At 38.7% G+C, this 25526-nt stretch overlaps 1 protein-coding gene across 5 annotated transcripts; it reads right to left on the minus strand.

The window, feature by feature from the left end:
- Positions 1–84: 84 nt before the first annotated feature.
- dazap1 (DAZ associated protein 1) lies at positions 85–19660 on the minus strand. 5 transcript variants are annotated; one of them, XM_078258701.1, is made up of 13 exons: positions 19537–19660; positions 18290–18330; positions 16548–16714; positions 15955–16020; positions 14629–14733; positions 14356–14404; positions 10871–10953; positions 7480–7627; positions 7281–7313; positions 6535–6705; positions 4679–4843; positions 2130–2222; positions 85–299 (listed from the first exon to the last, which is right to left on the minus strand). In XM_078258701.1, the coding sequence occupies exons 1-13, from the start codon at positions 19566–19568 to the stop codon at positions 127–129; spliced, it is 1326 nt and encodes a 441-aa protein (XP_078114827.1). In that variant the 5' UTR covers positions 19569–19660; the 3' UTR covers positions 85–126. The 5 variants fall into 5 exon arrangements, with proteins under 5 accessions (XP_078114827.1, XP_078114828.1, XP_078114826.1 ...); XM_078258702.1 differs by having other exon boundaries at positions 6535–6684; positions 14629–14736; positions 19537–19659; XM_078258700.1 differs by having other exon boundaries at positions 14629–14736; positions 19537–19659.
- Positions 19661–25526: the final 5866 nt, after the last annotated feature.

The following is a 25526-nucleotide window of genomic DNA, read 5'->3' on the forward strand; positions in this document are numbered from 1 at the left end:
CTGGAATCCCTGCTTTCACAAAGGTTTTTGTTTCACAAACAGCAGTCCAGTTTTGCTTTTAGCGAGAACACACATTTCCCTGACTTCTTTTAAACTTTACACAGCGGCGCTGCCCAGAGGTGGCAGTCAGCGTCGATACGGGTGGAAGCCCTGTACGTTGTGGTTTTGCCCTCTGCCGAACGCAGTGGCGGCAGACTGGGGGGCGGCGGTGGGCTGTGCTGTCGGGGGCCCGTACGAAGCCGTCTGCTGGCTGGGGTCTGCGAAGCTGTGGCTGAAGGCTGTCAGGTCCTGCCCGTACCCTGAAGAGGATGACAGAGAGGAGAGAGCAGGAGGGAGAGAAGGTTTTAACGTCAGGACCACCAGACGGTGTTTAGGGAGAAGCCTTACTCCTTTAAAAGTACTGCTGAGTAAAAAAAAATATTTTAATGTTAAGGAAAAATCCACCCTGTTACCCTTTCACTATACAGCGTATTCCAATTGTTATTTTTGGCTACATATTTTGAACAATTACAAGTGCTGTAAACTACTGTAGCTGTTAGAAATATCGGTATGTCACATCAAAATGATTATCTTCATCATGCTGCCTTCTTGTTCCAATTTGACCAATTTGTCCAGAATCTACTATATAACCAGCCTTTAATATATTTTTTCCCCTGATAACTGGTTGAATAATTTTTGTTTACCCGTTTTTTTACTTTGTTCAATAATTACCTAGTTGACTAGACTTGACTTTTTCTTTTTAAGATCTATTGGGATCTAAAAGATGTACTTCTTTTTATTGTTTGTGTATGAAGGGCTCTAAGATACGTTGTGATAAAGTGCTGTATACATAAACTGTGACACACCAATGATTAAATGAAAAAAGAAATGAAGTATGCATTGCTAATAGCATGTTTTGTATAGCATGTCAAGACTTTAGAGGTTTCGTGGTGAATTTTTCCTCTAGATTCAAATACTGTATTCCTTCAATGAGCCCATTAGTGTTGAACATTATTGTGTAACAGTTGTTAACATGTATAGAGACAAACATGAACATTTCAGATGACTTTAATAATCACTTAAAGCGGGCTTCATTGAGGAAAACAATCTCTAGATTATCTTGATGATTAGTGCAACACGCACAATGTTCTTCTATTCAGACACTGGATGGCACCATCTCCCTGCAAACAGACAAGGGAACCAAAGTGACACCCAGGGAAGGAAACCATCTGCCTAGAAAAAATGGCTGGTGCAACCCAATATTCACCAGCCACCTGCCCAAGCTAAAGGGACATTAAGGTTGAAAAAAACCTGAGAGTTTGCTACCAAATGGCTGGTAGAATATGAAAACCAGTTCCAGCCAAATCTTTCCAGTGTCATGCTGGTTATTTTCCTGCCCTGGCAGCATCCAGTTAGCACTGATTTCAAAATATTACCATTGACTACTAGAGTGGGGAACGTTATAAATAACTGGAATGGAGAGACACGAGATAGAAAGACAGAAAGAAAGAAAAAAGGCGGGAAAAGTTAGAAAATACAACACATTTCTTTGGAGTGTTAAAAAGTGCTCCATGAACGGAACTAAAATAAAAAAATCTGAAGAACAGGGAGCAGTCACAACAGGACCACCTGAGAGAAGAATCAGAGAAATTGGAAATTTACTGCCATTGTGTCCTTCTTTAAATCTTCTTTCCTTTCTCATCCCTTTAGCTACCATGTGGAGATAGTACATGGGGGAAAAAAACAATGAGTGAATAGACTGCTGATGCATGAGACAACTGAACCATGAACACATTTTCTGACAATTAGATCATCCTTTCATAATCTGCAAAGCAATGTGGACAGAGAGAGTAGACAAAAAAGAACGGACATGGTTAGTCTTGGTATAGCAAAGCTACAGCCGCTGAGCCGCTTAGAGCGCCGAATGACATATTTCAATGTAAATGTCTTTCAAATCCATTCAACTGACCGTTAATGGCTGTTTTGTTTACTATACAAGAGTATACACAGTAATTTGTATGTACATGCAAAATGTACATGCAAAATACTAAACAAGAATAAAAGAAAAGAACCAGGTGTTAGCTCTATAAACACTACAGTACTGAACAAATGCTACTTTTGTGGTTGGAGAAGACGATGCTAGCACCTACCTGCACTATATCCTCCCTGCTCATCCTGACCATAACTGTGAGAAGGACGCGTTGGTCCGTAGGCAGAGGGGTCCTGAAGGTAGTTACCCAAGCCTATCAGGGAGATGAGGAGACCAGGTTGACTGAACCCAGATACTGCTGGCCGACTACTTTACATGGTTCCCCCCCTTACTGAGCTAACAGAGCTGCACATTTATACTCATTTACTGCGTCTGCACTATGCTTGGAGAGGCATCACTGATCAGCTTCATCTGGAAGTCAAAACAAAATGGAGTGTGAGAGTGTGGGCTATCGCTAGCACGCCTGACATTTTAAATCATGCCAGCCTGGTCTCATGAAATTTTGTGAAATGTGCATGATATGCTAAGATGCAAGTAACTTGACAAGTATATTTTCTTCCAAGAAAATATTATGAACGGGAAGCAACCAGAACAACAAACCAGAACACCACCAGTGGTTTTGCATGTTTTAGTCCATAAAATAAGACACATTGTCACATTGCTGCCAAACAATTAACAAAGAATGCCATACATTTCTAGATTGATTTTCTATCTTCCAAGCCGCCATCTGGTTCAATTAATTTAGCATGCTGTGACAATCAACTTAAAATGGACTTGACTTATCTTTGTTTCACATTTCTGTCATTGTTTTGTATCCTCCAGTTGTAAGTACTGACCGTTTTCAAAATTTTACATTACTTTCATAATCAAAGTTCTGTGTAGCGCGTCAAAATGAGTCATTGGGTCATTTAAGGACATTTCAACATCACAAGTTGCCAAAAAAAATCTCGTCAACTTTTAAATTCCAGATGTCTCAGTGTTCTTGAATGCAGCAAGGAGGTTTGACAAAAAAAGTCAACAAAATGTTTATTGTGACACAGTACAACAAAAGCAAAGCCAGTGCCTGTCTGGAAGGTCAGATTCATTGAAAATATATGGTACGTACAAAAAAAAAAAAAGGGCATTTTATTAAATATTAATGACCTAAAACATGCAAAACCACTGGTTTACTTTAACCAAATTATTTTAACTCCCTAACTCCACATAAGCTCATCTTAACTGAAACCAGACTTGCTTTATTTGTCGTACCTCACCTATTTACTAATCGTACACAGGTAAAAATGTCATATCCAGTTCCTGCTATTGTTACATAAACTTTCATGGTAAAGGTTTGTGTCCATAACATCACCAGCGTTTCTTTGTGAAACTGTTCTGCTACTACTGACTGACTACTGGACTGAGTGCCTGAACAGGCAGCGCACACTAAATGCAAAAAGCTGGATGGAAGATAAGCACAAGCAGGAACCAGATGGGCACCCGTCATGACTGACAGTGATAACACTGACTGCTTTAAATGGAGATCCAGCAGTGTGAAGCAGCTGTAAGCCAAGTCAGAAGAAAAATACCAGCCAGCCAAAAACACTGAATGCAGCTTCTGAATGAACATGTGACTCTTATCTGACTTTCTGTTTATGTGACTCAATGTTGAATGAAACTTGTTACTTTTCCATGGATGCTGGTTAGTTTTCACAGTATCTGTCCTATGAGTATAGAGTGTGTCACTGGAGAAGCTATCTCCTAAATGTTTATAATCACAGAAATTAATAAGTCACCTAATTTTCGAGAAGTAACTTGATGAAATGTCTTTTTGTCAAGTCCCTACACGCTAAATGAAATTTGGCCAAGAATTAACCAGCTCAGTAGACATCCAGGATGAATCATTTTCCTGGCTGAACACAGTCCAGCTCAAAGACACCCACCAGAAAGCCTAGACACATTAGCCAAAAAATGACTTGCCCAGGAATCTAGCTAATGTATCAAGACGGACAGAGGTTCAAAGTTCACATTTTGCAGAGAAGCATGCAAAGCTCTGGTGTCATAAATTGATGGACATGTTGAACATTTTTGATAGGTAGCTTGGCAGGTTGGACATGCCTCATTCCAGAAATAAGGTTTCACGGGCACAATACTGTCATGCTGGTGCTCTTCTATGGCTATGGTGCCAAGACGAGGAAAATAAGCTGGCAAAGTCATAAACAGGGAGGAAGATAAGGAGGTGTAGAATGGAGTAATTATAAGGTAGGGCTATTTGAACCAAGTCAAATGTCTAGTACAGTCAGTCAGGAAAAGATTGCACTCCCTTGAAAATAAATAACAAAATAAAAATGCAAAACAAAAAAACACTGCAAGGCAGGATGATCTAATTCAAACCTACCAAGACCTACCAATCTTTATTACCAATCCACAGCCCAGCTGGAAAAACTCGACAGAAATGACTGTTGAAGACTCCTGGATATGGTGACAATTCAGAAGCATCTTCCTGGCAGAGCCAGAGGGGTTCATGTATGCAAGAAGCATGTATGCACGTGGAGCAGCTCAAGCTAAATGGAGCAAGCTCCTGCTTGTGTAAGAGTTGTACATATGCACTTAAATGAGCTTTAGTTGCACCCAATAAAATATCCAGGGAGATGGGCAGGGCCGAGGGGTAAATAAAAATCAAATGAGAGAGAAAAGGGCAGCAAACTGCTTATTGCACAAGGCTTTTCTTACCATACTGGCTATAAGGGAAGTCAGGCTGCCCAGTGGGAGCTTTGCTCAAGTCCTGAGTTGGTGTGGTGGTGGGTGCAAAGCCCAGAGGTGCAGTTCCTGGAGTGTTGGGTGGAGGAGGAACCTGTGGAGCATACTGGTCTGCTTGGGGTGTGCCGAAACTGTAACCTGTTGGAGAGTAATGAGATACGTTCTATGACCGTTGCTTTTTCAAAGATGATATATTATGTATAAGTACAAAGGCCCCAGTGTTGGTGTCCCAGAGTGAAACACAAAAAAAATCTTTCACAAGTGGTCTAGTCTAGTTAATCCAGTTGACCATGCCACATTATCATACAAAAACCAATACGTATAAGTCAATGTATTAATCAATTCACACTCTTCTTATAATAGCCAATAAGAATACAAGTTGTACGTCAACATGTCTTTTAGAAATATCAACAGCAGGATCAAATTGTGACCAGCACATTTGTAACAGATCGTTTTGGGCTTCTTTTCCTAATATTTTGTCCACGATTTACAATATTAGCTTGGTACATCTGCAGGTCTACAGGTTTAACTGGTGGAAGGTAGTAATCCCCCCCTCATGCTTTTTAGCAAGATTTCATGAAATTCTGAGTATTTGCGGATCATGCTGTCCATCTCTGATAAGGTGGAGGTTCCTCCCTGACCACAGCAACAGCAGAGCTGCCTGAAAAAACCTGACATAGATTCAATTAACACATTTTTCACACCCATTTCAGTGATCTAAATTATAGTTTGTCCATATCCCTACCTAATTCACAGTGTTACCTTTACATATGCTGTTACAAGGCATGCAAAACCGAACCATAAAAAAAACTGTACACTACACAAACTACAGCCCGGTTTGCACATGTGAGCCACAGTTTTTTGGTTCCTTGGGTTCCCCACAGGAAGCGAGACGTCCGTGAGATGTGAGAGTGTGTGTTCTGCCATCCAATCCACACTAGTCCGTCTTCCGGAAAGGTCTCTGCCTGTATGTCAACAGCAGCTCCTGGGGAGCTGAATAGACAACGGAAGGCCAACCTGCCTTCACCAGGCTAACTGACCCCAGAAATGTACTAAACCAAAAAAGTTTTCATGTCGACTCCATGGAAAGCAATCAACGGTGTTTATGTATTGATTCATTGATTTTATTTCCCTCCCCACCCTAGCGAGTGAGGGAGATTCCCCTGTAGTGAAACGGATACACTCGGACAGACTAGGAGCCTTGATCACTCAATGTAGACATGGTTAATACAATCAAAACACATACACAGCGGAATATTTGTGTGATTTAAACAGCCATCTATGCAGATTGCACTTCACTAAACGGGAAAAAAATAGCCTTGAAGAATGAAATCATGCGGGGGCGTCTCACAGAGTCAGTGGGGTGTTGATACATTTAATAAAATGGAAGCATATCTGTTAAGTGAGACGTGCAAGTGACGGACATCAAAAACGCATCTAAAAAGGCTTTCTTTGTGGATTGGCCACTTTGTGGGAAGAATACAGTGTGGAGATCGGAGGAGATGGCATGTGGAGGTAAAAATGTAACAAGGATGCAATGTCATCTTTTTAGTCAGGTTTAAATAGACTGAGTAACACTTTTGAAAGAATGTATTGATTTCAAATATTATCAAATCTCTGTAAGGAAGAAAATGTTATTCATGCAAACGACAAACTACAGAGAGAACATTGGAATTGGTTGTCCCTAATGTGCAAAACAAAACGTGACCCAAGAACCACAAAACAAATGGAACTGTGGGCTTGTTAAACCGTTGCACCCCTATATTACTTGTAATTATTTTATAATGATGTACAAATAACACCAAAGTGAGTGTGTCAGTGTTACTGACCAAACTGAGGTGCTGTGCTGTAGGCCTGCTGAGGGTAGCCCTGAGGTGCAGCAAAGCCACCCGCCGGGGTCGTGACCAGGAATGCGTTGAAAGGTGAAGGAGGCTGTGTGGGGGTTCCGCGGCTTGCTGTCAACTGAGGTCCATACCCGCCTGCTCCAACACAGAACAGATCTATTTTATAGAAATGTTTATATAAATGTTTTATATATGGAACACAGGCAATTACAGTAATTATGAAAAGAAGCACAGATCAATTTGATTTGATCTTATTAAACAGCTGAATAACATAAAACTAATATAAATAAATATGGTATGATACTGGTTTAAGAAACTGAATTTGCATAACACAATCTGAAGCTGAATGAAACTGAAGCATCTTCTGAGTGAGCACAGGGCCGACACTGCAGTGAGCGTTGCAGGTTAACCCGGAGGTGGTGATATGAAACTGAGCCTGACCAATAGCAGAGGGAGGCTGGAATCTATTCAAGGCCGCCATCTGTCTCAAGCAGCAAATTATCAGCAGCCTCAGCCATTATGAATCAGTGATAACACGTACTGTTATCACAACTGTCATCAGCTTAATGGCCACACAGAGTGCATGACCAGTTCTGTGACACAAGCGTTCCAAGATAAGCACTTGATCACATGGCAAAGACCCTAAATCTATCTGCAGTTTGATCAATTACCAGTTTTTTTCAACATACTGAAAAACAACACATTTTCTAAAATGGAAAAGATACACCTACCTATGGGCTGGCCAGTAGTCGACACCCACACTCCTTCAGGAAGTAAAAAAACAACAACTTTAGACTTGGACAATAAGTGAAATATAAAATGTTCATAGAATCCAGTTAACATTTTACCTGACAGTGTATCAAAGTTAATGTTAAAGCACATTTAAACAGTTACTTTGAGGTTTTCCTCTGAACAGCGAGCCTCACTCACCCTGTGCCCCGTAAGGCTGTTGCCAGCCCTGGGCAGGCTGTGGTGTCCAACCATTAGCTGCACTCAAGATGCCCCTTGTTGCCCACTGGCCAGGGCCAAGCTGGCCAGGAGCTTTGCTGTCACGAGGTTCAGCCTTCTTCACTTCCACCTGGACAAAGGACAAGGAGGGCAAATTTGGCAGAACCAGTATAAGGTTCATGAAGTCCCTCACCTAGACAGACCTGTCCTACCATGATTATTTAATCTCAACATTGGGCCAGTTCACTTTATGTTTATTAGAATAATGTGGGGCAAATATGTTAACTAATATTACTGTGTAGCCAGGAGAGCTGTGCAGCTATGTGTCTCAGGTACTAATTATCAAGCAGGAATTTCACAGTGGCCAAAATCATAATGCAAAGATAGTAAATTATAAAAAAAAAAAAATGTAAATGCATCATCTCCAGATTACAGCCTCTTAAAATGTACCTGAGAAACATAATTTTTTTTCCTCAAATGAAGTGCCCTATATATGATAAAGACATCTAATGGAAGGTCATGACTTACCTTTCTACGGTTAACGCTTATAAAGAATTTCATTTCTATTTTATTTTAAATATGTTTTAGGGGGGGAAATGAATGTAGAGAGAAATTTGTATCTCAGTTCTAACAGGATATATAAAAAGGTAAACATGCAGATAGTACAAATAAACAGTCTTTTCAGTCAATCTAAAATTGAATCTTCATACTGTGTCAGAGGTGAGAATTTTCTTTTTAAATAAGTACAAGGGACCGATGCTCTTTGACCTCAATATAATGTCAAATGGCTGCTGGAGGACACTGTCTTTCTACATCTAAACCTCAAATGTATGAATGGTGACTTCAAGTTTCTTTTTGATAATTCAATTATAATAATAAAGTACACTTATTGTTTGGGAATTACTGACTTACACTGTCAATTCATTAACACTCTGCAAACTGACTTTATCCATCAATTACTTAAATTAGACTTTTATGTATAGTTCTCATCCATCAATCAGTTTAATGCCATGAGTCTGTATTGCCCCAAAAACAAAAACAAAAAAAATGTCCTTCATGCAACTAGGCAAATCTACCAGCAGTTAACCAGAGCAAAGAAACAGGCTGAGACTAGGGGGGGGCAACCAAGAATAGACTGAGGGGTTGAGTTATTGGGGTCACCTTGCAGGAGGAAAACGAATCACAAATTCCTCCCCGCTTTAAGGTGTTGCCACCTTCCCCAGCCTCCCCTCTTCCTTCTCTGTCGACCTAATTACATGCACATGTTTCCGGCAGTGGCCCCGCCGCCGCCAGCAGCTACCTGAGCACTTTCTCCCGTGGGCATCACAGCTACGAGTGATGGATACCATGACTTCTGTAAAGTCCCCAACAGCAGAAGTGGGATTTGTTCCACAGTTTGATGTGCTCCAATTTCTAATTTTGTAGCTCATATCTCCCAACCTCCCTCAAGTCCCAGTGTAAGGTAATGTCAAGTCAAGAACAATGGATTAGGTCGGGCCTTGATTCCTGCTGGAAACCAGGGCAAAGTCAAGGGAGGCGGGGACCACTGGAGAGTATACAGGTCGGGCTGAATCATTTACCAAGGAAATGGGATTTGGTTGATCTTTTTAATGTAATAATCAGTGACATTTCAATTAAAATGTCTTGTGTTGCTACTCAATATCATTGATTAATATAAAAAAGTCCAGCCTAAATCCAGTTCAGGAAAGCTTTTACATTTCCTTGTCTAAAGAAAACAACTAAAAAACTAATTGGCACACAAGAAAATAACATGCTTTCATTTATAGTTTGTTTAGAATAAACAGAGGAGGGGCGCCCCAGGGGTCAGGTGGTTTAAGGTGCTGACAACAAACCGCAACATCCCTGGTTCAACTGTTCAATGTCATTCACCATCTCTCAATCTCCCCTTATTTCCTGTCATCTCTCTACTGACCACTCTCAAATAAAAAGGCACAAGAAGGTTCCAAATATACTTTTTAAAAAATGCCACGACTAAACAGACAAAGACTGTGCCACCTACAGAAACTCAGGCTTCCAAAAAAGAAATTACAAAGTGCTTTAACAACCTTAAAAAAGACCTTAAATAAATGCCAAAATATCCACGAAGGTCTTCTGAGTGTCAAATATCACAGACTGACCTTCAAATATTTAAAACATTTAGTCAGCCATGTAAAGATCAAGGACAGAAACAAGATACATGTGATAATAGGATATGACTGACTACACTATGTTTGACTTTGATCATTTTCTTATGCCCACAAATATTTAGTGAGGGCCGAAAGGAGAGTGCCTCTCTTCTGGTATCTCTGCAGAGTGGTTTAAAAGCTGCTAATTAAAATGTCTCTATTGGGGAAAAGAGGGGCTGTTAATGAATGAGAGCTTTAAAAGTGTCAGAACACATAATAGCCAGATATGTACCAAGTAGTACTTTATTTTTTTAATGGTTTGTTTTACTCAGCTGAGGTGCCAGGTGGGTGGTGTTTGCTTCATGCAATAGAGCAATACAGGGACTGCCAGAAGGTTAGGAGGTGTGCTTAAATATAACACCATAATGAATTTAGTTTTTTCCTGGATAAACAGCTTACCTGACGCAATCTGAATTGTCTTTGCGCAGTAAACCCTATCCATCTGGTACACCCGCTGAGTTAAAGCAAACACTAAGAAGCAACATGCAAATATTACTGTGCGACTCGTGTCTCATCCTGAGCAGCATTGTAGAGAAAACCGTCATTTGTTATTTAGGGACACAGTATGGAGATTCTTCAACTGAGGTCACTGAGTTGAGCTTTTTCTTTAACTTTTGAAAAAGAAAAACATGTTGACGTGTAAGTGACCTGCCAACAAAATATCAGAAAACAAAAGAAACAGAACTGATTGGACCAATCCTTTAGGTGATTTATAATCAGGGAAATCCTGTGAACTTTGAAGCTTTTGGATTTTCTTTTGCTTTATTATATTTTAAATATCAAAAACCAAATAATAACCACAGTATTATAAGTACAATCTAATGCACTTAAGACATCCTAAAGGAGTGGTCGATTTAAACAAAGCCTTAGGCGACTATAGTTATGTAATATAACAGCATTAGTAAAAGATCACTGTGCCTCTACAAACTATAAGTCATAGCAATAAATGTGAGGGTGGTATGTGTTAAGAGCAAAATATATTAATAATTATATGACTAGTAAATTAGTTAGTGGCCTGATCATTTGATTAAAGGCTAACTTTGTGTTATATGATGCTGCAGTCACTAATGGGAAGCCACTGGAAAATGAACAAATAGCCTGAACAAACAGCATCATAGTATAATTCTCACTCCGTCGCCCAAGCCTCTGTTTGATCTTAAGGGTAAAATAAAACTACAACTACACACTTTTTTGCCCATGATGTCGTGAAAATGCATGTTGACAGCCTGGTCCACTGATTGTTCGGCCTCGAAAGTAATAAATCCAAAACCTAGCCAACGACCAAGAGTGAATCAAGGTAGCAGGGGGGTTGTGACAACACAAGATGAAGAACAGTATTGGGCTTCAGCAGAGTGAGGATCCGTCAAGACTGAGCAAGAGGCTCCTGGGGTTCGGATGATGTCGCAGACTTGCAGAACAACACAAATCCAAGACTAAAGCCTGGGGGATTGAAGGAAACTTCTCTTTACTGTGCAGTGAAATATTTTGTGAAGATAACAATACAGGACTGCTCAACTGCTAAACATGAAGTACGATGAGTGCAGCATTTGATTTAATGTGAAATGTCACATAAAAAAAGGCCAAAGAAGTCCATCTTCCATCCTTTAACATTGATAAATGCCAATTGAACCAATACTACATTCTGTTACTTCATGCTGTTTCATCCAAACCCCACCTTGATCTGTCCCTTGGTATATTGCTGTGGAGCACAGACTCGCAGCAGCCATTGTTAATGCATCACAAAAATATGGAGAAACAAACTGTAGAATGCCTAAAGCTGTCTCCAAGCTTTCCCAAATTTAGTATTTTACTTTTGAGTCAGCCAGGATAAGCCGAAATGGACAATTAAAGTATTGCTCACAACGGTAACACAAAGATATAGGCCACAACTGGTTTCCCAAAGTGAAAAGTTGCTGATTTTGATCAAGAGTTTTCATGGAGGATATACAAAGTTCATCGACAAGAATGAGAACTTTTTGGTCCAACATTTCGGCTCAGTAAACTCATTTGACTATCTGTAACAGAACTTTTCAGAGCGTTAGCAGGCCGCAGCGCTGCAGTGATCTACTTTCAATTTGATTAACTTTGCACGATGGCAGAATTGGGTTGTGTGCACATCTCTACTTGGGGACCTAACCTGAATCCAATTAAAGGTCCTAGGAGACAACTGCAATTTTAGAGACCTCTTGTACCATGCCAAGCATTCCCAAGTCTCATGATCTATTGCTATTAATAACATCTGTCAATGACCCGTCCTTAATCTAAAAATAAAAAGGAAACCAATGTGTTATTAAAAAATGTTTGATGAGCGGAAAATAAAACTTTACTCGCACTACCAAACAAAGAACAGGAAAAGAATTTAATATTGTGATTTATAGATGATTTCTATTTTGATAAATCGAATAATCGCCCCTAATCGTTTATTCTCTCTATGAATTATGTTATTTCTAATTATCTGATTACAGTATTTAATTCTTGTAAGACATTAACCAAACATTTGATTTAAAGGGATTCGATTTTTACTTTCTCTGTTTGCTCTAATATTTACTATGATAATGTCAATATCAGATAGAAATAACAACCATTCAGAGGATGTGTGTCAACATGCTTATATTTTCAAAATGAAAACTTCCAATTCCTGCTAAACTATCACTATACTATCACTCAAATAACCTGCAGGTAAATCCTCATCAAACTCTCCATCTCTAATGACATAGAATAGGTAAGCCTTCAGCCAATTTCACAATTTGATGCAACTTTGTACACAGTCCATTTTGACCAAGTCAAGAATTTGGGTGCTTTTACATTTGGCCTGTACCTCTGTGCTACCAGTCAATGCACAGTAACCTAAAGGAGAAAAGACAAATCTTAAGAGACACCGTTAATCATATTCAAACCATTCACAAAGAGAAGGGGACAGAAGAAAGAAAAATAGAAAGGGCTTACTTACAAAAATACTTAACTTTCTACATTATGGGAAAACACATACTACGCCATTTAGGATACATGTTTCAGTTACATCTAAATCAAGGTAAAGAAAACTTATTCCAACATTGAAAGTCTAATGGTTTTAGTAAAAGAAACTGTTTATACTATTAAAGATTATGTAATGGTTGTTACTGGTGTAATACTGCATGTTAAACTCCAATGACAAACTATGCTGGGTTGCTCCCAATAGAGAATGAATGGGGGTTTTGAAGGAAGAGCAGTACTGTTACATGTTGGGGGTCAGTGGCAGCTGCATCATTGGTATGTAGGACAAACACAGATGAAACAGCTGTAAATCAGCGGGCAGAGTCTGACACCAACACTGCCGGTGGCACAGGGTCTGATTCCCAGTGAGGCCATCCATGCTAAAAGTGTCAGCACATGTCAGGAACCCATGATACATTTATGATTAAATGGACAAACTCTTGTGAGATTGGAAATGTCTGTCTTTTTTTTCTACTGTCAGGAAATAGGTTAGAGAGACTTTTAAAATCGCAAAGTAAAACCTTTTCATTGTTCTGGTGACAACAATGTAATATTCACCTTGAGCGTATGAAGGACAAATCCCCCCTTTAGATACTCAAACTGTTCTCAATATGCCAGTTGCATGTTGTGATAAAGTACTGTATTTTTTGGAGCACCTACATTCCTGCAACCTGCCTTCTCTCCTTCAGTTAGTGATTTCCTTTCCACAACGCCTTTTAACATCCTTCCAATTAGAGGCATGCACTTATTGCATTTAATGTCTCATCCTCATCCCCCCAATATCTTACACTGGAAACTAAAATGTTAGAAATGGATCTTTTAACAGCTTTAAATGATCATATGCGCACCTTGCTATTGTTTTAAGACAGAACTAATCCTTTAACACACCAGATGCTAGTGGACTTAAATCTAGAAATTCTTCATACATCCTCAAATAAATCTGAATGGATGAGCTGTGTGAATCAGACGAAACAATATATTTGAAACAATGAAGACAGTAAAGTCAGTGCTCTTGAGGATAACCTTACTATTTCTGCCCCGATGAAGACCCTGTGAGGTTGAAACCGGTCTGTTTTTTAACCAATATTCTTGACTAAAGGCTTTTAAGATAACTTCTCTCCTTGCTTTGCCTATTTAACGGAGAAGAGTTGTGTCCATGGAACAGACTCATGATGTCACACAAGGTCATGAAGGACACTGCATCAGTTTAAATCAGAGCCTGATTTCTGAAAACAACTTGCAGATTTGAGCATGTGTGACAAGGGCTGAAATGAGGTTTTAAGGTGCAATCTACTATTATTTTGTCAAATTACATTCATGTAGCATTGCAAAAATGTATAACCATCACATCAGCTGAAGGTACTGCCTTAGTACCTGTTTAAGAATTAAATGTATGTATTTCACAGGAGAGCCGTGCTTTTCACTAAGCTTTTCATTCCACCTCTAGAAATGTCAAGGTCCATTTTCCATTTAATTGTACGCTGTGGTGACAATGTACAAGGTTTTATCCAACATGCTTTTCTGCTTTATTGTGCGTCTTCACCACTCATACAATTCCCGTTATGGGTTACAGCGTTTAAATTGAATTGAATATCTGGGGCTGAAAAGGCTTTTTTCTCTTTGGGCCCGAATAGTTTGTCATGAGATTTAAGATGGCAAGGTATGGAGAGGGGAGAAAAAAAACGGGATCAGCTTTTACCTCGGGGCCTCTGCTTCTCCGCATCATAGATCATTACCACCTCTGTGACCTTGAATGGGACAAAAGGAAACAGTGGCTCCATTTAGAAAACCATCCGGGTCCATTCTTACTACATTTAAATATTCTGCCTCAATTTGAACGAGTAATTAATTGTCCTATCCCATCCCACTAAATTAAATTTTTATACTGTAGTATTGACCCTGTTCAATGTCACATCCATTCAAGCAGTCTTAATGACGATATGAACTGCATTATGCACTTGGCAATACTCACCACTCCGAATCTATTGAAATAGTCCCTGAGTTCAGGCTCGCCGCAGTTATGGGGGATTCCACCTACAAATATCTTCTTTGATTTATTGCTATCGGCTTTGCTGCCCTTCTGAAAGAAAACAGGGAGTGTATGGATTTCAATGTCTGTTAAAGAGTCACTCTGGGAAGGGGCCAGTTAGCCACCATCTATTCAGACCGTGCAGAAGAAATTAGGTTCTCCTCTTGCCCTAGGGTATAACTCTTAACATGTCATGTCAATGCAAACACTAGTCTCCACAGATCAGCGAGCACGGCTTCCTCCACAACTAAGCATTTCACCATTGCTGTTCACTGCACTCATGCTGCAAAGGCTAGAGGCTGCTTACAACAATGTTTTTTTTTTTTTAACAATTACATCTTCTGCTTTGTTAGTAAAACATTAAGTAGCAGCTCCTTAAAGTCAGTTAAAGGAGTTCCATTAGGAGGCAAAGGGCCTCATTAATAAAAGCTTCTGGTTTACAATTTATGCTTACAGCCAAATATGTGTATGTATACTTTTTTTAATTGACTGCAAAGGTGTAATAACTAAAACCTTCGCTGCCCAAAGGGGCAAAATTACTATAATAGATCTGCAGTGGCTTGTTTATCGACCCACAAATTACCCACGTTGCTGCAGAGATTTCGGCCTTTAAAAAATTCACTGCTGAAAGCAATTTTCTGTACCAGACTTTCCTACTCATCTCTAGTTCTACTTGTGTTTTCTCAGTTTTAGTCAATGAAAGGACAGTTACAAGAACAACGTATTTTAGCTAAGAAAGAAAGAAAGAAATCTTCAAATTGAAATAAAAAACTGCTCTTCATTGAAAAAAGGTAATACAAAGGTGTTGTTATAATTCCAACATGGTGATACAGGGCTACTGTATGACCTCTTCGTTATTTTTTTTTGTTACATCTGGGAAAATGTGACCTTATCATGTGTCAATCCCAAGCCAGTGTAAGCTGTACCAAATATCTGCCGATATTGCTGCAGTCCCTTGATGACAAATAGAGATCGATTCAAGTCATAGATTCTTTAATGCTTCTGTGATTTATCAAAACCTAAAACTGATTTCTAACATTCTCAAAAGGTATGAAGGCTGTGCACTGTGATTTTTTTTTAAATTGACTTTTTGAAGAAACAAGATGTAGGTCAAAGTCAGAGTGTTTTAACAACTGAAGCTCAAGGTCTCCCCATGGCCCATAAAGAGTCAAACCTCAGGAGGAGGGGATGGAGAGACTGGCAGTCTGAGTCTTATTCCAGCAGAAACACCTAGCTTAGCCTCCCCAGTAGAAATCAGATTACTCTTACCCAGCCCTCCTTGGTTCGAGACTTTTCAGGTTGCATTCCTCTGGGAGTGCATGGCTTCGGGTCAATCTGACAGCAGAGAGAGAGAAAACATTTGACATTAGCCCCAAATAAAGACACCTTCAAATGTTCTTCACTGAATCAATATATTGACTTGCCTAAAATATGTATTGACATTAACTGAAACATGTGGCTAATAAAAAAAAAAGCAATGCCCTTCTCCGCCTCCTTCAACTGAACAAAGGTGACATTATGTCATTTAAGGTGAGCTGACTGTATAGAAGCATTAATGCAGAAGAGAAGACGAACAACTACTCGGTTTTCTTTCAGCCACACGAAGGAATCCATGTTCAACTGTCAGTTTTGCTAATTTGACTTTAAACAGGTAAGTCTTGTTGGGAAATCACATGTCAACATTTTGTGCATCATCTGTACTAATGTCTGCAGGCAAGTACAACTGTGCTTCTCCTTGAATAACTTCTAACTACTCTGGATGGTGAAATACAGTATGGAGGTTTTTCACATTCCTCACACAAAGCACAGGCAGATTACTCGGGTTGATTTGACTATCTGCTTCTTTGATTTAAAATACTCACATTTCTTCCATCAAGATTATGCGGCTTTGTCTCCAGCACTGTCCGTACACAATTGGGGTCTTTGAATTTGACAAAGCCGAAGCCTCGCGACTGATTTGTAGTTTTGTCCTTCATTATGACACAATCTACTACTTCCCCATACTGTGAGAAGTAGTTTCTAAGTGTCTCTGAAAAGAGAAACAAAGAAATGACATAACAGTGGTGCTTGATAATAAAAAAAATTAAAATAAAAAAAAGCACAGAAACATACAACAATGCAACTGCGGAATTATATTTGAAGTCACCACAACACAAAGAAGTGTAGTCATGATTTATAGAACTTGTGCATTATGATAAATGATGCTAAGAAAATATCTTCAGCACTTCAACCTGGACTTAAACAGGTGTGGTAACACAAGCACCACTCCATGTAATTACACAGGGAACACTACAAGTCAGCCAGTGACCTTGATTTTGTCTTATGGCAGAATATTGGGAATTTTACCTTCGTCTTTAATGTGAAACATAAAAACACTGTGCAGTCACATTCAAGTCACAGATTAACATTCCTAACAAGCAAACAAAGCACTGACACACTTTCATGTTAATAGCACCAAATATACACCTAACTACTGTAATGCCTGCACATGCCCACAGCAGCAAGGCGTGCAAGTTTAAACAAATGAGGAGCCACACTGGAGTTATCGTAAATGCTTTTCTCATTGCTAGGAAACCCTGGGGCATCAGCTACGGAAACAAGCTCAGCGTTATACCGCACTGTGGTTCAGATCTTAATGTTAACAGTGCTGTTAACACAGGCCAGCCCTTGTTCAAAAGTTACACAATGACCAACCAAGCATGCAACGGTAAAGGACTTTAGACAAACTAGACCATCTCTGGGCAAGTCTGGGGAGGGGAATGCATACAGACACACACTGTAGAAGTAGTTTGTAGACTCCCTCACCAGTGTTTGTGGTTTGCTTATCAGTTATTACACCATGTGAAAAGGGAGAACATACCAAAAATCCCAATGACATATTCCCAACAGTGACTGCTTTAATAAAGAGGAACAGTGGCCACAGGTAGACTCTACCAGCACTGTGAAGACACTTCTTGGAATATTTGCATGAATACACTGCAAACAGACTAAAAAAATAAACCGTACAGCTGCTATGTGGTATTTTCTGCAAGGTCACAGCATTGCATTATAACACATTTCTTCTTAATTTCATATCATGATATCAATATAATAATAATACAGTGACTTGATATTTTACAAATGTACAGCTCATGTCATATCGGTACATCAATATCATCATACAACACTTGATATTATCTGGAATTAGTTACTGTAACAGTGTGACATTAGCCAATCATAATATAAACAAAACAATTTAAATAAGGCAACGTCTGATAAAAGAATAAATAAGCACACTATATCTGCTAGACCCTCTTACACCCTTATTTACATTATTGTATGAAAGCAACCACTGTCATATACAACATATCTTATACTGATATTCATATTGACATCAATGCAGGAGTAAGAATACTAAAATTTGTGTTTTAATAATATTGCCCAGCTCTACTCTATATTTCATAACTAAATATGACCTGATAATCTATAAAGACTTTGAGTTTGTCCTCCAGTCTGACAACAAATCCAATGCAGCTACATCAGTGTCACCTCGACAAATTCCTGTTCATTAACAACTGTGTGCATGAAGTGACCGAGCCTTCACAGGTTAAACAGTGTGACTTACCTTGTGTGGTACTCCAGTCTAATCCACCGACAAAAAGTTTCCTGAAAAGAGTAGATACATGACCACTGAGTCAGTCATTGATCATCCCTTGGAGTCAAAGTAAATTTTAAACTGTTATAGAAGTCACATATAAAAGCATGATAACAAGCGTGGGGCCAGTTTGCCTGTCCAGAGTCCAAAAGACTGAAAACACAAACAGATGAGAAGATTGACAGCACAGTTTCAGAACCATAACAACGCTACAGCTGACTGAAGATTTAAGTACACAGATATTACACAACATGAGGAAACGCTGCCACCAACGCCGGTGCAGTGTATAGGGAGATATACACACAGCTTCAGTTTAAATGCCCGTGTTTAATGTGACTCATGTTAAGGTACAGTCCTGTCATGTTAAGGTACAGTCCTGTTCGTGGATGTCACTTTGGTCTTCAAACACTGCCTGCAACGGCCTCGACAGTAACGGTCTTTTTAAAAACCTCCTGCCACGTAAGTTATCCCGGGACAGAGCCATAGCATTTAGCAAGCTAAAACAGCACTCAGCTGAGTAACTGACTCCAGAAGCTCCAGCCTTCACCACTGAAACCCCGAGTAACGTTATGTTCCAGTCAGAGCAGAGGACTGGAGAGCGGCTGCTCGGCTCCCTGCATGCGGACCGGTGAACTCGGATGTCGGTTGCTACACTGGAAGTTTGACAGCAGTTTAAGCGGCACTAATATCAAACTAGCTAGCGAGTTCATTAATGATCGAGATCACGGCTGAAACACATCAGTGATGAATGTAACGTTAGCGGCTGTGATAAAAGTGGAGGGTTCGTGCTCCATCCTCTAGCAGTGCCCGCTAAATGTCCTCGCTTTGGCGAAGTCAAAAAGAGAGTCTTTCGCTTCGCTGGCAAGCGTTAGCTAAGCTAGCTCAGGTGCTTCGAGCTAACTGAAAACAACACTGAAATAAGTAACTGCACTTTCACACATTCCTGTGACAAGCTAAGTGACAGTACTCCAGACACACACTGTACATTTCGATGTAAGCAATAACAGAAACAACTAAGCTAATTGATGACTACTTTCACTTTTTGGCCGTCTTTTCTCGGGCTAGCGATCTCGCTAAGTTACTACAGCTAGCTTAGCTTGCTAGCTAACGTTAGCTGTCAAATGACAGCTTGACAAGAGAGCACGCTAATTATAAGTTTCAATGCAGTTCACAGATACGTGCGTCCGCAGTGGAAGGTTTTGTGAAATGGATCTTACCCAACTTCATCTCCGACTAAGTTGTTGTTCATTTCTGAGGCTAAAGCGGGGGACTGTAGGAGCTGTGACCGGCTTATTGCTTCAGTGCTGCCCCTCTCACTCAGACTAAGAGCGGAGGAAGGTCACTCCGCTTTTTGGTTCAAACTGTTCTGCGCAATGACGACGCTGCAGGGGGCAGCGGTCTTTAAAGGAACATTACACTCAACCAGTCCGCACTTCACTCTACTATTTTTAACTATCCCACCGGGGTACCTAAATGCTTTACACCCGGGTCTTTTTATTACTTCATTAAGCATTCCTATCAGGAAATTGTTTTTACAAGGAACACCTGGTACCACAGAACAGCCCTAAAAACAATCAATTATGAAAGAAAATGAAAAGCACACAGCTATGGGTTTATTACAGAATACATATCTAAAGTGTGGCCTGATTATAAGGCTCATGGTGGGATAAAAGAACATTTAATGTGTTAACCAAAATCAATAGTTTTCTTCCTGTTTGGAGCATTATGTCTAAGTTCAGGAGGTGATGTGTCATATTATGTTACTCCTTTATTCAAACAGTTAGTCTAATAGAAAACAAGTTTTCGTTCAAGAGAGATTTTCATCTCATTGCATTCCACCTATTCGAAGCAATGCAGTTAAATAATTTTTTCCAAGCTCAGTATGAACATGATGTAGGCTACGGCTAAAGTAAAAAAAATGTTACACCCATTACCAAATTTCACCGTGAGAATTAGTAAATTGCTATCAAAATTGAAAATTGAAAGTTTGGCCAGTGGCCTAGAACAAAGGTCCTAATGTGCATCCAAGCATCCAAAAACAAAGGGTGTCCTTCTGTTTGTATGAATGTGCACAACAAAATTCCTGCATATCCAGCCATTACATTTCTGTTGCTGATCTGAGACGATCACATGACATTCACTCTTTGGCTGAGTTGATAAAACACCAACAAGCAATAAGCAACGGTGACATTTAAATCATGATGGAGAAAACAGATCTGAAGAATTACAGTACATAAAGAAACAGTGACTATAAGTCATGTAAATTAAACACTATGAAGAAACATCTTCACAATTCACACATGTTCACTCACTGTCACATTTATACATTAATGGCAACACCCAATCAACTTTTTTTTTATTACAAAACATTTAATGGTATTAACTGGTATTAACCAATTCAAAACGAGGTAAATATTTGAACGTAACTAAGTGCATTTACCAAAGTAATGTACTTAAGTCCAAATTTGAGCTACATTTTATACTATTTTACACAGCATGACATTCCAGTGTTTCCATACTTTTTATTCCACTACACTTATTTCACAGCTTTAGTTGCTTTATACATCAAAATTTTACACACAAAACAAAAGCACTTCATAAAATATAATACAACACTATACGTTAAACCAATTAAAAATTAGTTTCACGTCGACCAACAACTTCACCATCAAAGTCCTGCTTAAATGTTAATGCATCAATGATAATGATCCAACAATACAACAACACTGACAGGGAATCCCTCTGCATGTTGAGTACTTTTATTTTGAATACTTAAAGTACAGTTGTTGCCAGTACTTCTATACCTTTACTTAAAAGAATAATTGAATGGGTGGTATTGCTACTTTTACTCAGTAGTAAATAATTTAAATGCCATTTCCACCACTGAAAAATGCATTATATATTGCCCTTTGTGGTTGTGAATAATCCTATTTACTTACTATACTTACTATGTTTAATAATGTTTTTCTTTTGATGTGCAGTTATTCTTTGCTTCTGCAATGAGCCAGTTTTTCCACGAGGATCATTAAAGTTGGATCACCAATCGACGAAATAGCCTACTCTTACAAAAATGTGCTTAAAACACTGCAGGGCTGAACCATATTGTCACATTCAAGCTTGTTATGTATAAAAATGTGCACATAAAAAATAAGGCTTTAATTTTCTGAGTAAAACTGTTTTACAGGAAAACTCAAACAGACTGTGTTTTGGAGAAGGGCCCTCTAGTTTTTGAATGGTCTAACATCCTATTAAAGATGTTTTATCAAACTAACGCCTTGACATTTCCTGAAGGTTCAACAATAGCTGCATTCAAGTTGTCAGATTTAGAGAAGAAATGTTTCCAGATAGAAAAAAAACATTCATACCAGCCTATATTGGTGCTAAGAAGTGGGACATTTCTCAGACTCATATATCAGAAAGTATGGCAAATAATCTGCTTCCTTCACTTGCAAGGTCTTTGAGAAAATATTTTAACATAAAAATATATTGTGAACTCTTAATTTAGAAAACTAGACCATCACAGTCGCACACATGCTGTCTTTCTACCTCTTATATGCAAAGTCAAATAGCTTAATTCATGCAATAATTGTATAACTAATTAAAAATAAAAATAGAAGTACACAGGTATCAATTTTGGAGTATTCCTCAAGCTTATAGCTTATTATACATTACTCTCAATGGGTACTAAATGTCAGAATGAGATTCACTCTCTCATTCTGTGTTGTTGTTTCTCTGTGTCTCTTTATTGCCATCGCACATCAGCATGTTAAGATGTATAACAGACTCTCCCCACTGGGACTGGAGTCCATCAACACAGGGGTTTTTCCTAACTACAATGTATGTGGGGAAAACAGCTTGATCATGTTTCTCAGAGATCGGCTTGTCTGAAATAGGTCTTATGTTGTTAATAGAGAGTCAAAATAGAGCAGGAGGACATAACTAAACACTAAAACTAGGCAAACAGACACGACACATAATGCACAATTACACACAGCAGTGCATTACACACCATGTCAGCAGCAAGTGTATGTTAGACAAATTAACACAAGGAGATTTGCATACAAAGCAAAACCAATACAATGCAGAGTCGGTGGTTAGTGAGTTGAGTAGCTTTTAGTGCACTTTTCAATTTGTCTTTAAAGATACTGATAGAGCTGCAACTCTTTATGTCGTCTGGTAGTGGGTTGGGTAGTGAGCCAGTGAAAGTGTCACATGTGACACAGATGCAATGTTTTCTAATCAGGAGGTCATATTTTTTTAATTACAATCTCATGTGGAACCGTGCTACAGTTTAAATCAGTAAAAGTACACATTATGCAGAATGGCTCCTTTCAAAGTGTTATATTATTATAGAGTAGTATAAACATTCATTCATTAATGAATGTATATTATATGTATCACTAGCAAATACATGTAAGAGCATTTTAATGTCTGTATAGAAGCCGATCTTTTGTATACTATCTGATAAATTAGTAGCACAGTACTGAATAATATCATATAAGCATGTGTTTTTCTCATGTAAAAAGTAACTAGTAACTATTCTGTCAAATAAATGGAATAAAAAGCACAATATTTCCCTCTAAAATGTTATTGGAGTAGAAGTAGCATAAAATGGAAATACTTTGGCCCAAGTAAAGTACAAGTATGTCGAAATTCTACTTAAGGGTTACTAATTGAGCAAATGTCCACCACCACAAAAGTTATAGTCATAAATTATTTCTCAAGCACTCCATTGGCTTTGAAAAAACAAAAACAGCACCCTCTTCCTGTTGTGAGCTGCACAGTAATCCAGTAGATTTCCCTCCAAATCTGAGCCGATGGTACCAGATCCACACACCAACAACATGAGAACCAGTAAAATATATAAATTTGCATACATTGTAAATGGGTCACCATGTGTTATAAACCAACAGCAGTTTGGCACAGGTCTGCTTACTTTAGTATGACAGGGTAACACTCAAACACAAACACGCACGAATACAGTGGAGACAAATAGCATTTTGTTTGTGGTGAAAAACTTCAACAGCAACATCTCTATATTCCTTACTCTTATAGATAATCCACAGAAAACATTCTTAATAGTTTTCTCTGGGGCAAAAATCTTTAAAAACATACACATTTCTACTGTGACAAAATGTTTGGGGCTGCAGGAGGAGGGGTGTATTTTCAAATTCTGGCAGGATACTGCCTACCCCAGCTTTAAATTTGGTGGATTGCCTACAATCATCAAAGCCTTGTCCATGGTTTGTTCTATTTGGAAAAGCATATTTTTGTAAAATATATGAAATAAATGTGTAATGTGTTTTTGAACCCAAAACCTTTCATAAACCTGATAGACAGTTAAACATATTACATAAATAAAATGAAAAAAAAGTTACCATATTTACTGACATTTGACTATTAGACTTCATTTAGTAGTTAAAAATACAGTATTACAGTACATAAAACTGAAGAAATAATCTAAAATGACACACTGCAAAGATATTTTTCTTTATCAAAGATTTACACAATATTTCTTCACCACAGTTTTCTTTAACTTCTATTTTTCCCTTTAATTTTGTTCTGGAAGATGTGATTCACATTTTTGGTTCTTGACTCAACTTCTGTCTGTGAAATCTGTTGGCACATCAATTGAAAAACACAAGGAAACTCTGAGGTGACTGATAAGAAATGAGGGACTTAATCTGGTTGACCCGTGGAAGACTTTTTCTGCCCTCTGACTCTTGATAGCTGAACATTCCCTTTAGTTCGATCCTGGTGGAGAAATGATGGGGACAGCAGCATGTTACAGTATATGGGAAGGGGGAAACAGCGAAAGAGCATCTGTGATGAAACAGAGCATGTGATAAAGCAACTGTGTAAGACTGAGATAAATGTGAGAGTCTAACAAAGAGGCAGTGAGATAAACTGCAACTGAAGATCTATGATAACGTTTTAGGACACTCAAAAGTATAATATAAAAAGTAATATTGGGATACCAGAAGAGAGTAACATCATGTAAGGTTTAAGAGTTACTGAGAGGTCTTTGAAGGTGTTTCAAGGGTTTTCAATGAGTTCTTCAAGGATTAAATTAATAAAATCGAATAAAATTGAATGCTTTGTTTACAGTTTTAATATGAAATTAGTTTTGTGTTTTTATCATTTTTTATTTATTTATTTAGTATGGTTATATCTTTAGCCGGTCGAAAGTCCCTGCTGAGGGTCTTTACAGTGGTGTGACGAGTTAGCAACTGTGTAATGTTTTGTAAGTCCTATGCATTGATTTCACTGATATCCTTGTACTGTAACTGAGATCACTGGAAACGATCCCAGTTAGGTTTCACTCTTGTCTGCCCAAGTGGTTCTACAATTCAAAACCAACTTTTCCAAAGTGGGACATTACCTGGAGCTAAACATCATCAAAAGAGTTCTGATGGGGCTTTTGGGGTCTGTGACATGACAACATTTGAGAACTGTGGTAAAAAAAAGAGTAATGGTTTATTGTTTCCCATATCAGGGGGCTGTGGTTGCTGCATGAATGTGAGCTTCTGTGGAAATATGTATTCAAAGGCAGTGCAGATGAAGAGCCTCCTGTAAGAGCGGTAGGTGGATAAAAACCTGGGATTTGATGAGGACCCTCACTGAGGGTCCGGTCCCACTCAGCTTCACCTAATGGGACTGAAGTGGATGATGGGTAAGCGGGGCAGAGGGGCTGTGAAGATGAGCATACGAGCCATTTTTGACTGTTGTTCCGTCTCATTGTGCAGTGAGTCATACTACACAGGAAAAGGCTAAGTGACATTGAAAAATAGTGAAATTGCTGTTTATTAGAAGTTTGGGGTGCAGAGTTTTCAGTCCCACTATCGTGTTTAAAAGTATCGTAAGTGATGTTAATCCAATACACTTTTCGGCAAAATCAGTGAATATCTCGTCACGGTCACCTAGCTCACTGTTTCAGGGGAATCAGGGAATTTATGAGAACCTAAAACCCAATCATATAAGGGCTGCACTAAAAATGATTTATTATAAATTAATCTATAAATTATTTCCTAGAATAATCTATGATTTGTTTGACTCTCATTCCCTCTACACATCTGATTCAATGCGCTACATTAACGGACATTTTTTGGATTATCTCTGCACATTGTACATATTCTTTATACCTTACATGAAGATTTGCACATTCCTTTGTCAATATTTTGCACATCATCTGTATTAAATAATGTAC

The sequence above is a fragment of the Sander vitreus genome, chromosome 9 (assembly GCF_031162955.1).
Source record: "Sander vitreus isolate 19-12246 chromosome 9, sanVit1, whole genome shotgun sequence".
Lineage (NCBI taxonomy): Eukaryota > Metazoa > Chordata > Actinopteri > Perciformes > Percidae > Sander > Sander vitreus.

What these genes read in the sequence shown, in the direction of transcription:
- dazap1 (XM_078258700.1), bottom strand. Translation starts at nt 19,568, where the DNA reads ATGAACAACAACTTAGTCGGAGATGAAGTTGG. An exon ending in AGACTGGAGTACCACACAAG is followed by an intron (nt 16,715 to 18,289) that starts GTAAGTCACACT and finishes TTCTCTTTTCAG; the next exon opens with AGACACTTAGAAACTACTTC. An exon ending in ACGACATCATGGGCAAAAAA is followed by an intron (nt 7,628 to 10,870) that starts GTGTGTAGTTGT and finishes TCCTTTGTCCAG; the next exon opens with GTGGAAGTGAAGAAGGCTGA.